We start from the raw sequence: 12735 nt of genomic DNA, 5'->3' as shown, positions 1-12735 counted from the left end.
CAGTCAAGTTCCCAACAAATTTTTTTGAAAAGTAAGTTAAAAATATCAATTCAAATTATTACAAATTCAAAAGTTTCAATTATGAATAAATATTTAAATATTAAATATAATATTTAGATTGTAACAAAAATTTTTATTTATAGCTATTTGAATTAATATTTATAATTTATTTTGTAAAAAATTATCAAGAATTTAATTGGTATTAATTCATTATTTTGGGAACTAACTATCATTCTCCCAAACAAAAATATCATAGGAAAACAAAATATCTATCATACCAAATATTCTTACTTGTATTAATACTCCCCTTGATTTTTAATTTAAACCAAACTTTGAATTTGAAAGTTTTTTTCTTAATATAAGGTAAAGTTAGAGTTAGTGACGGAGCAACTCATTAGTGAGGGTATGTAAATACACCCTTTGCTTTTGGAAAAATTACAAGTTGTGTATATAAATTTTACAACTTTACAGTGTACTCTCTATTCTTGAGATTTTGCACCCTCTAGATTAAATAAAAATATTTATTCTTAAAAACTTATTAGATATATAATATTTTAATAATAAATATCAGATATGAAAAATTTATTTCATATAAAAGATCATATCAACCTATTTAATATATATATATATATATATATTTTTAATGACAATTAATATACTGACATTATTACAATTTTATTCCTAATGTAATTATATTATTTGTAAAAAATTATTAATTTTTAAATTAAATTATGTTGCACTCCCAACTTTAGATCTTGGCTTTATCATTGGTTAGAGTAATTAATTGACAAAAAAATTCAGAATAATTAATTTTATTTTTTAATTTTATTTTTTTTATTTTTTTAGGTTAGATGTTAAAACATATAAGTATTTTGAGTTTTTTTAATTTGTAATTAATGAGCTTATTTTAATAAGACTCTTAAAAAATAAATCATTCAACCATTTACTTTAAAGGAAGAGAAGAGTGTATCAATTTAAAGACAAATAAGTAATTTAATAAAAATTTAATTCAATTAAAAATATCTTATATTTTTTAATGAAAGGAAGTAACTAATGTTTTTTAATAAATTTGAAGTTGAATGATTTTGTTTTATAGTGAGGACGGATGGAGTATTTTCTTGTATTCAAATATTTCTTCTATTTGGAAGGAAACTATGAGACCAAGGAGGATGAGTAGCTCAAAATTAAAGGAAATGTCTTGACTTGAAAATGCCCGCTCGTCGTACACATGACTTGAAAAAAATTCTTACCAGTGCAATTGCAGTCTCATTCCAGCGGCCATACTTTTCTTTTGTTTTACTTTTTGACATCCAACATATATCTGAATATAAACATACGTTTTTTTTTAAAAAATATTTTTACTGGGATATTAATTAATTTAATGTTTACAAGTCAAACATCACTTATTAAAAGTAAATATTCAAGATTTACAAATAAAAATTCTACATTTATAAGTCAATATCTTGCAATATTAATACTTTAACATTTACAAATTAAGGTTCACAAATTTACAAACTTGCCATACTTGTAATCAAGATGTTTAATTTGCAAATATAAGAAGTTGATTTGTAAATATTAACCTATCAATATTGTAAACGGTTGACTTGTAAAAGTAAGAAGTTTGAGCTAAAATTTTAGAAGATTAAATGTGATGCTGGACTTTAAATATTAAAATGTGAATAGTTGAATAAAAATTATTTTCCAAAAAATAATTTTTTAACTGATCAACACCTACGGCCACCGATTGAAGACTGCCAATAGTCGGTCAACGCCAATCAAAAGGTAAGAGTCCAACAACATTTGTATCCTTTTACTTGGTAAATTATGTACAATTAATCAAATTTCATGAGACTTGAGTGCATTTTAATTTTTTTATAAATTTATGAGATTTATTTGTAAATAAATTTCTTATATTGCAGTCCATATCAAGAGAGAATTTTATGATTAATTTACCTGGATAAAAAATTTATAAATTTTAAAGCAAACTTTGGATTTGGAATTTTTTTCTCCATATAAGATAAAATTAGAGTGATTAATTTTATTTTTCAATTTTACCTTTGTTTATTTATTATGTTTTGAGATTTTCATGATAAAAATTTATAAGATCAACAGTGTTCTCTCTCTATTTAAAAATATAAGAAATTTGGTAGGTTAGATGTTAAAAAATATAAACATTTTTAATTTTTAATGTATAATTAATGAGTCATTTTTTAAAAACCTCCCTTAAAAAATAGATCACTTTACCATCCTATTAAATAATAACAAACATGAAAAGATAATATCAATTTAAAAACAAATAATGAAACTTATTGAGAGTGTAATTTGATTAAATGCATTATATTTTTAAATGAAGAAAGCAACTAAACATTTTTTAATAAATGCAAAGTTTATTAATTTAATTCTATATTAAGGACATCATGTTACATGTTGTTGTATTCATATATTTCCTCTATTTAGAAGAATACTAAAAGATCGATAACGTGTCAAATGTTGCTCCATGCCTGTTCATTTGACCTATTTTGATCGATAAAATGCGTGTGCATCGTATGACCTGAAAAGAAAACTTCCAAGTTCAAACCATACCTTTCTTTGTGTTTTACTTTTTTTTGACATCCAATGTATAATAAACAAAGACAGCGTGGAACTTACGTGTTGTTAAATTATACTCTAAAAATGCAATCTCGGATTAATATTTCCTCGAATCCTCTGGATGAGAAAGTCCTATAAATATCAAAGCAATCTTTCAGGTTTCCTCACTCAAAGCCCTTTAACATATAACGTAACTGAAGAGAGGCATCCAACCTATTCAATATCCATCATGTCTTTGGCTGCTAGTTCGCCACTTGTTGCTTCGTCTCAATGCCCCCGGCGCTCTGCAAATTATCATCCCAGCATTTGGGGAGATCATTTTATTCAATATGCCTCCCAATCTTTGGTATTCCCACTTTGTCTTTTCAGCTTTATATGTTATCATTATTAAAGGAATCAATCTGGTACTTGTCTGCTGGATATATATGTATGTATGTATGTATGTCTGTATGTAAAGGCAATGCATATATAGGTCCTTATATTTTCAGCATTATGCATCCCTCAGTACAATAGCTTACTCCCACATAACTTGACGGTAACAAGATTAATATCACAAAATTTGATCTGCAGGAAGTGACCAACAAAATGGAGGAGCGTGTTAAAATTCTCAAAGAAGAAGTGAGAAAGATGCTCGTCTTTCCTACCAATAAGCCTGAAGCAACAACATTAATGCACTTGATTGATTCAATCCAACGTCTAGGTGTGAGCTACCATTTTGAACTTGAGATTGATTATATATTGCAACAGATTCATGAGAGTTATGTTGAAAATGGTGCAATGACTTGGGAAGACGACCTGCATACTCTTGCACTTCTCTTCAGATTACTAAGGCAACATGGATATCGCATCTCACCAGATGGTACGCCCCAACTCTCTCTGTCAAATTCCAATTTTTGTGTCTCAACCACGCCTAAAATACGTACGAAAGGATGTCAACGCACGTGACAAATTTAAACACGTAAACCTGTTGTTTCTTATGATAAACCAGATGTGTTTGAAAAGTTCAAGGATGAGCAAGGTAAAATCAGGGAAGGACTAGCTGCTGACGTGGAAGGAATGCTAAGCTTACATGAAGCCGCACATCTTAGAGTTCACGGAGAAGATATATTAGACAGAGCCCTTGCTTTCACTTCCTCTCATCTCCAGTCCATGATCACCCATTTGAATCCCTCACTTGCTTCGAAGGTCAAGCATAGTTTAAGGCACCCACTTCATAAGAATCTCCCCAGACTAGAGGCTTGCTATTATATATCCTGTTACCAAGATGATCCTTCCCATAATGAAACTTTGCTGGCGTTGGCAAAGCTGGATTTCAACATGCTTCAAAAGTTACATCAAAAGGAAATTGGAATTATTTCAAAGTAAGTTTTTGTAAACTGAAATCAATTTATCTTTTTACCCAATCATATAATTAATCGATCCGTACATTACATTTTTGTCGTGACACGCACACGTCTTAGTTTTTGGCTTATTTGGTCTACTTGACAGGTGGTGGAAGGAATTGGATTTTAAAACAAAGCTGCCCTTTGCTCGCAATAGGTTGGTGGAATGTTACCTTTGGATATTGGGAGCGTATTACGAGCCTTGCTATGTGTTGGCCAGAAGGGTAACCACCAAAGTCATATGCATCGCATCAGTCCTTGACGACATATTTGACGTTTATGGCACATTCGATGAGCTCCAACTTTTCACTGCAGCAATCGAAAGGTTGAATCATACACAGCTTAATAAATTTCCCCCCTCCATCTTTCTTAAATCAATTGCAGAGAGAATTTAGTTTATAACTTCGACTAATTAACAATTTTACGAAAACGCCTTTCATCAGGTGGGACACAACGTGCATGGAATTTTTGCCAGAATATATGAGATTCTGTTACCAAGCACTGTTGGACATTTATGAAGAAATCAAGCAGGAAATGATGAGGGAAGGAAGAGAATTTTGCGTGAAGTATGCCGTGGATGAAGTAAGAAACACAACTCCCTTTATACCTCCCCCATAATTCTCTAAATTATAATAATTCAATGATTGAATGGTGATGAAGAGCTATTCCTTCTCTGATTTGGGAATTTAAATTTCATGGGAATGGCACAGATGAAAAGCTTGGTTCAAGCCTACTTTGTTGAAGCCAAATGGTATAATAGCAATTATACACCAACAATAGAGGAGTACATGGGCAATGCACTTGTCTCGTGTGGATATCCTATGGTCATAGCCACATCTTTCATGGGGATGGGGTCTATAGCTACAGAACAAGTCTTCCAATGGCTAGCCACGGACCCCAAAATTATCAGGGCCTCAAAAATTATTTGCAGGCTCATGGATGACATTGTTACCTACGAGGTACTTATTTTAAGGAGGACAACACTGGGGTGTGTGTGTGTGTGTGTGTGTGAGTTATGTTTACCTTAATAAGATTCTTTATATACGTAGCCACAAATTTATATATTTTTCTGTGTATTGTTTACAGGATGAACAAAAGAGAGGGGAGGTTGCATCAGCCATAGAGTGCTACACGAAGCAATACGGTGCGAATAAGGAAGATGCCATTGAGGTATTTAAGAGGCAAGTGACGAGTGCGTGGAAGGATATAAATGAGGAATTACTTGACCTTAAGGATTTGGCAAGACCTCTGTTGATGAGAATTCTGAACTTCTGTCGCGTCATGGATGTGCTTTACAAGGATGCAGATTGTTACACTAATTCTACAAAATCAACAAAGGACCAAATTACAGCTATGCTGTTAAAACCCTTTCATGTAGAAAATGGCCTCTAAGTATTTTTCGTTAAAGTACATATCAGGGATAGATTCAATTTGTGGCTATGATTTAGTCTAGAATATGTAAAGAAACAAACACGACTTTCGCGGTAGACAAAGCATTGTGCTGTGCACTTGTAAGGAAATCTCCAGTAAAGATATCCCACCAAAATTTATATAGAATATTACAAAATGGTGTTCTTTTCTTTCTTTGTTTTTTTGGTTGCCATTTGCGTGTGTAGAAGTGGCCGGTATCAAAATACAGAAAACACAGAAAATAATATACAGCGGTTGAAACAAAATTAAAGCTAACTTCCGAATATCACCAAGATAGTAATGTTGGGATGTTGGTGGGACCTCGAACGATGGAGTACTTCGTAGACATGCCCGACAAGAAAATTAACACAATCAAAGTTTCTAAAATACCACAAAAAAGGTAAGTGGTCAGAATTTTAAAGCTACAATGGAAAAGGACTATCGTTTCGTTTGTAAGTGTCACGTGCATGGTGCATGCTTTAGACAACTTGTTGATGGAATTGGAGGTTTATCTGTATCCTTTTGCCAGATGGTAGTTTGAATAACTTGTCAACATCCATCGTCATTTGTCAACTCCTAGATATATAATATATCCCTAGATTCGCCGTTTGTTCTTGTCGTCAATTTTTTTTAAAGGAATAAAACAATATTACTCAAAACAAACTGAAACAAAAGTAATGGTTTGATTCCAATATTGCCTAGTGAGAATGTCCATTTATGTGGTGATTGTAAATTATGAACATCGATAACAAAAATACTCCCTCCATTTAAAAAATATAGGACATGTTTTGAGGGGTTAACAATGTTTAAAAAATATAAGAAATTTTTAATACTTTAAGGTATAATTAACGTGTTTTTTTTTTTCAAAAAAATACACAAGGCATGGATAAGTTTTTACTAGAAAGTTAATGGATTATATGCTTCTACTTCTATTTACCAATATATATAGAATGAAATTGGGGCCTTTCCAACTCCAATTGAATAAGAGTATTCGTTCAAATCTAACAGTGATAGCAAGAAGTGAGAATCTCATTTAGGGCCCCCACAACACAGAAATTTGCACTTTGGGCCTAATAGAATATGAAAATACACTGTAGGCTTGAGGATTTTTTTTGCAAATTTTGTTGTGGACAAAAAGACACATTCACCCTTGTCTCCACAAAATGTCTATGTATGTATAACACAATATTCATGAATTCTCAACACAATATTCATGAATACACAATATATTTAATGGACAATAAGCAAAGGATAAAAAACACAATATCCATAAATGTACAATATGATGTCCATCAATTCTACAATAGATATATGTAGACCTGCAATATTTGTACAACATAAAGTTTATAATGAATAACATACTTTTATTAAAACAACATACTTTATGTCACGTTAAAACAAAATATTTTATTTAGCTAATAAAGTTAGGGTTTTGGGCTGTAAATGATCTATTCTCCATTTTGGCTGACATTCTGGGCTTCTTGGGAGTATTTTGGAGTTTTGGTGTGCTAGGACATGGATTCTAGTAGAGATTGAGCTTGCATTTGAAAATTGAAAGAGATTTTGACTTCATATCTTGGTTTTTCTTCTCCATTCTCCTTCATTTCCTCTTGTTCAATGTTTATGCTGATGTATTTGTGTTTTCTTATGGGTTTTATGAACATTTGTAGCTAAATCCTTGATCCTAGGATTATTTTGACCCCTTTGTACATATTAGATACTCATTTTCCCTTTGCATTTGTGATTAATGATATGATTATGTTGATTTTACTTTATACTTAATGCTTATAAGTGTTTAGCTATCATTTAAATGTAGGGTTCACTTGGATGATGCTTAAGAGAGCTAGCTTGAATGTAAATTGTGTCAGAATTTAAAGTTTGCAAGTTGAATGGATGGTTTTGTTAATGAAGTAAAGATATACTCATTAACCTCACATAGTCACATAGAATTCGTAAAAAAATTAGAGTTTAATTAGTTAATTAAGAGATTGAGGAATTAATTAAACTAAACACCTATTTGGAGACTTGAGAGAGCACTTGTGGGTAATTTATTATCCTTAACTAGCTTAATTATTTTGAACCCTTTGTATGAATTAAATACTCATTTCTCCTTTGTATTTGGGATTAATAATGTGATTATATTGATTTTACTCTAAACTCAATACTTCTAAGTATTTGGCCACCATTTAAATATTGGATTCACTTGGGTGATGTTTAAGAGAATTAGCTTGAATGTAAAACTTAGGTAAAATTATGTGAGAATTTAAAGTTTGCAAATTAAATGGATGGTTTTGTTAATGAGGTAAAGATACACTCATTAACCTCATATAATCACATACGATTTGCAAGAAAAATTAGAGTTTAATTAGTTAGTTAAGAGATTAAAAGATTAATTAAATTAAACACCTATTTGAAGACTTGAGAGAGTACTTGTGGATAATTTAGTATCCTTGACTAGAATAATTCATCATTAAGAGCAAAATATATTGTAGGTTGATTGAGTATTCTTGAAGTATAAAGAGGAATAAATAATTCTAGACCTAATTACTTTCAAAAAGTCTTAAATCAATTGATTTTTTTATTTTTTAGTGTTAATTTAGTTTGCAAAATTAACTTTTTTCTATAATTGTATTTGGCTCAACCTGATCAACCTTAATTAGTCTTTTACTTACTCATCATTTTTAAATAAATTCTCGAAAGAACGATACTTTATTCATCTTATATTACTTGTTATGGTCCGTGTACTTGCGGAGAGCAACAACTAGTAGGAAAAAGTGGTAGCCCGTAATTATACAATAATGAAAACCCAAAATTGCATAATGTTGGAAGCATGTAATTGCACACATGTTTGAGTTCTAATTCCTAACTAGTGATATTATAGTTAGGTTTTTCTTGAGACAAAAATGAAAAAGAGGATGTTGTAAGCCCATAATTGTGCAATATTGAAAACATTTAATTGCAAAATGTTAGAAGCTTATAATTGCATGAAAAGAGTTACCAAAACCAACAACCAGAGCTTAGAAGGAGCTTCACATAAGTGCAATCACCTCAATAAAATATTAGACGAAAAAATAACGCATGCTAAAATCTAGGCAAGCCATGGTGCATAGCAAGTTTAGCCGTGATCAGCACTCTTTTTATCGTTAGTTGCAGTGGTGAATGTGCAATCAACCATGGCGAACATGCCAATATGGGGTAATTTGACCTTTTTGCTATCTATTTCATGTATGATAGTATTGGTTTATTATTATATGTTTCGGTTTGCTAGATTACTTTAATTTTAAAGAGTTTGCCTTCAAATATTTGTAAAAGTGTTTCCAATTGATTTGTATTTAACTTTATTATCCTTGGTTGTTTTTATTTATCATGGTAATAACTAATATGGAATTGAGTCCTTTATTATCATAATAATGAATTTAATTAATGGATTAATTGTGATATAGACATTACAGGTACCACCAACGATATGCGCGGCCAAGACCCCTACTAGTGTAAGAAATACGTCTTTTTTTCCCCTAATAGTGTAAGAAATGAAGAAATAATTTTTATATTTATCGTACAATAATTATTTTGGTACATGGATACAATAATTTTTTTCTAAAACACATGGATACAATAATCGCTTGGCGTCAGCCTTTCAAAAATGTTCAGATATTTAAGAGCCCAACAAGTATGAGATTGCTATCTCGTATGGGCTTGTCCACAATAACAAGAGCCCGGCAAAAAATAACCCCCAATATTTCATTCACGAGCCAACACTAAATTGATCTGTCTTTTTTGTCGTCGTCGTCGTCATCATTACCACTGCTACAAACGTCCTTATTTCAATTTAAATGGCTTATGGCTTTTATATGATACCGAGTAGATTATGTTGCAATACCGGAGGTTAGTTATGTCAAGTACCACCTTCATTATTGGAAGGTCAAACTTGCATCTCAAATTAAACAACCGCAGTGATACTCATCAAGTCAACGATCAGCCGCTGCATGCTTCCACTTACCACAAGAATATTGCAAAACATAGTATCAAAATGTTGCAGTTCCTTCTCAAGAGTTCTAACTCCCACTGAAGAAATAATCCTATCAGTCTGGAGAATTGTTAATGAGCCTAGCTATCACTACTAGGGGAGGAGCCATGATTTCGGATGAGATGGCCAATATTCAAAAGCACATGCAGTATAGGGGACTTCAGGGGACCAGACGTGCATAACACCTATATAATTGCCAGGAAAAAAAAATTTAAAAACTTGAGGGGACCATGGCCCCTACCAAACCCCATCCTCGACACTCATCACCATAAAATATGTATACATGTGTGCGTGTATCTTATAGAATCCAAAGATATATATATCTTTTGCACCTGGGTCAAGCAAATTGATTTGTTTGGTTATTGTAGGGATCGGGAATGTTTGGAAGGTGAGGAAAGGGGAGATTTTAAGTAGTTTGATTCGAGAGAACGGAAAAGTGAATTTATAAAATTTTAATGGAAAGAAAATATAAAATGAAAATGGTAAGAAAATGTAATTAAAAACTTTAAATGTCACTTATTTATTTATTTTTTTTAAAATAAACTCATTGAGATCCACTCAAAAAAAAAAAAAATCATTTCCATAACCAACCAGGGCCAAGTGGATTAGAACTGATGACTAGGTTTTGGGTTTAGCGATGGATGAAAAACGACAGAGAAAAATGCTGCAACTGTAGACAACAGGAGAACCAATTTAACTTCCATCAGGGAAATGAAGCTTGATCCCGATCGGAGAAGCAGAGGTGAAGATCAATGGATTTTCTGGAATGATCTCCTATCAATTCACATATTATAATTTACTCAGTTACTTGGACTGCCCGTCAGTTTTATCCCTGCTCCTTTTAACGGATTTAAACTTTCGAGTTACTTAATTTTTCTTTATTTTTTGTCATGATTATGGTGAAAGTATAGGTTATAACGCTTATCCATCGATCATTCATCTAACGGTCTTTATAATCCAGTATGTTAACGTGATTGTCTCTCATGGTGGGAAGCAGACGGGAGGAGGAAAGGGGCTTAATCAATTTATTCATCATTTACAAATGAAAGAACAACAATATTCAATGATAGAAGCTCAAGGTGTCTATCTCACAATAGGTCACTCAGAAAGCTATGCATCATTTATCTATTTATACTCTCTCTCCTGAACCAAAACAACTTCTTGTATTGTTATATACAAATTTGCTCAGAACATGAACGGCGTCGGAGAAAATGTTGGCATGACCGTCGGCACAGAAAGTCTCCTGCAATTGCCAACAATTTACGTATTTATTTATCAGGAAAAAAAATGCAAAAGTTGATTTATTAAAAAATTACAAATATGATAGCATATCCAACCAAGATATAAAAAAAGAAAACAAGAAAGAAAGAAATAATAAAAATAAGTCCGTACAATTGGCCATTAATAAACGCATCTTAACATCTTATTTTAGAATGTTTATCCTGAATTGATTAATCCTCAATTTCTTTGGACATTCATGATAGCAGCACAAAATTCCTGAGCTGCACAAATTAAACCACGCAACCTGCTTTTTCTATGAAAATAACTGTAGCGGTGATGATTTGTATTACGCATGAATTATGAATTTCTTGAACGGAAGTCAAATAATCAACAACACCACAGCATATGATCAGTAACATCAAGCGAAAAATGTACACCTACTCTTTGGAATAGCTACGTCTAAATTCTAATAACTTGCTAGCAAAACCAAGCAGCCGCCAACCTCAATTATTAATGCTCACGTGAGATTAATTTTTGTTGGGATATTTTTTTTCCTTTGGGTGCCTGGTGCGTAACAAATGGAAAAATAAAACTAGGAACGCCAAGAAATGGAAATCGTTAAAAAGGAAGAGGAGAGAGATTTATTACTTGTGATCATCGCCGTAACTACGGTGGTGAACCTTAGAAGCCGCATCGGGGCTCCTCCTCTTAACCTCCCTTTCCGGCTCTACCTTGCGGTTCCGGGCATCGCCCCTCTCTCTTGCCTGCACGATATGGTCCTCCGAAATAGATCCCAGCGATGGCCTCCATTCCTGCGCGGTTGTCGCCGTTATCAGCCTTCCGCGTTTCTTACGGTGGCGCGTCCTGGGAGACACTAGCGACCCCTCGTCCTCCGCCAGTGGCTGCGTTGAGGTTGTACTCTGAACCTCGGAACGTCGGGTGGCGGATCCGCACCAAAAAACGAATTCTAAGAACCTCATCAGCCAAATACGCGGTTATTTATAGGGATCTAGATTTAATTTATTCTTTCGCTGAGAAAACAAAGAGGAGGAAAGGAGAGTCTTGGCGGAAATGGGATATTTATATTCCTTGGGGAATCCGAACTTACAGAGTCAGAGAGAGTGTTGGCATTGAAGAAGGGAGAGGAGGAGCTTCATTCTTGTTGATGCGAGGGAGAGAGGGAGGAGATAGCTCAAAGCTGGCTGTGAGTTCTCGACTGTTGCTTTGGGACTCAGTTATATAAGCGAGAAACGGAACGGACGTAACGTAACTCCCCAGACGTGTCACGATCCGGTGCCCATTCACGATATTACCCACAAAGATTGATTTTATTACAATCCTGCCCTTCCTTGAGTGGGCGGGTAGTCACTAGTGAAATAGTAATTCATATGCTGGTGGGCCTGTGGGCTCACGTGGCCCACACCACGTGCTCGGTTTTATGGGTTTTGTTACTATCTTCTTCACTAAATGCTAGATTCTTTAAATTCTGGGCGTAGCCCTCCTTTCTTATTAAATAATAATAATAATAATAATATTACATTTCTTGCTTTCACAAAGGAAAAAAAAAATCCATTTTTCTTTCTCTCTTTGTCTGTTTCATAATCTAACTTATTAATAAAATTGGAAATATTATGACACGAAAATCATATTCTGCCAATTGGGTACTCAAAATACCTAAGACAATGACGTTGGTTTATTTTAATTAACAATAATTTGTAATTTGAAAGAAGGTTATTAACAAATTAAAGTTCTCCGTACTAGCTAGTAAACAAAAATATATTCTTTTCATCCGTATAAGTTTAAAAGTAATACACTCGAAAATAATAAGTGAAAATGGCTAGGCTTCGCATTTTGTCTGGTATATTTATACAACATACTTTAAGATTATCTACCTATATATATTAGGTTAGATTGATACTAATGACCACCTCTTATGTGACACGAGTAAAGTTAATTAATTAAAATAAGTGTTGTTGCCTTATTGACGTTAAACTAAACATCATGTCATCGCCCACTGCATTAAAAAACTGCTTTATCGTGATTATTAATATGATTTTTTAAAAAGTTTTGGTCCCCCCAATACAAATATCCAATTGAAAGTACAAA

General features: G+C 32.8%; 2 protein-coding genes across 2 annotated transcripts; one reads left to right on the top strand and one right to left on the bottom strand.

Annotated features, from left to right (window-relative positions):
* Positions 1-2771: 2771 nt before the first annotated feature.
* Positions 2772-5551, top strand: LOC129316829 ((-)-germacrene D synthase-like). Its single transcript, XM_054961197.1, has 7 exons — positions 2772-2935; positions 3160-3448; positions 3578-3950; positions 4078-4296; positions 4415-4553; positions 4682-4930; positions 5058-5551. Exons 1-7 carry the CDS (start codon positions 2819-2821, stop codon positions 5361-5363), a joined length of 1692 nt encoding a protein of 563 aa, XP_054817172.1. The 5' UTR covers positions 2772-2818; the 3' UTR covers positions 5364-5551.
* Positions 5552-10408: 4857 nt separating this feature from the next.
* LOC129316009 (uncharacterized) lies at positions 10409-11846 on the bottom strand. Its single transcript, XM_054960237.1, has 2 exons — positions 11278-11846; positions 10409-10651 (listed from the first exon to the last, which is right to left on the bottom strand). Exons 1-2 carry the CDS (start codon positions 11607-11609, stop codon positions 10594-10596), a joined length of 390 nt encoding a protein of 129 aa, XP_054816212.1. The 5' UTR covers positions 11610-11846; the 3' UTR covers positions 10409-10593.
* Positions 11847-12735: the final 889 nt, after the last annotated feature.

The sequence above is a fragment of the Prosopis cineraria genome, unplaced genomic scaffold (genome assembly GCF_029017545.1).
Source record: "Prosopis cineraria cultivar Desert tree isolate PC_DT_omini unplaced genomic scaffold, ASM2901754v1 PC7, whole genome shotgun sequence".
NCBI classification, from domain to species: Eukaryota; Viridiplantae; Streptophyta; class Magnoliopsida; order Fabales; family Fabaceae; genus Prosopis; species Prosopis cineraria.
The sequence above is the reverse complement of the archived record's forward strand: the minus strand, read 5'-3'. Positions and strand labels throughout refer to the sequence as shown.

Excerpts from the sequence above, each read along its gene's own strand:
- LOC129316829 (XM_054961197.1), top strand. The coding sequence starts at position 2,819 with ATGTCTTTGGCTGCTAGTTCGCCACTTGTTGCTTCGTCTCAATGCCCC. Across the intron at positions 2,936-3,159 it reads AATATGCCTCCCAATCTTTG|GAAGTGACCAACAAAATGGA; the intron begins GTATTCCCACTT and ends TTTGATCTGCAG. Across the intron at positions 4,554-4,681 it reads TGAAGTATGCCGTGGATGAA|ATGAAAAGCTTGGTTCAAGC; the intron begins GTAAGAAACACA and ends GGAATGGCACAG.
- LOC129316009 (XM_054960237.1), bottom strand. The coding sequence starts at position 11,609 with ATGAGGTTCTTAGAATTCGTTTTTTGGTGCGGATCCGCCACCCGACGT. Across the intron at positions 10,652-11,277 it reads AGTTACGGCGATGATCACAA|GAGACTTTCTGTGCCGACGG; the intron begins GTAATAAATCTC and ends TGGCAATTGCAG.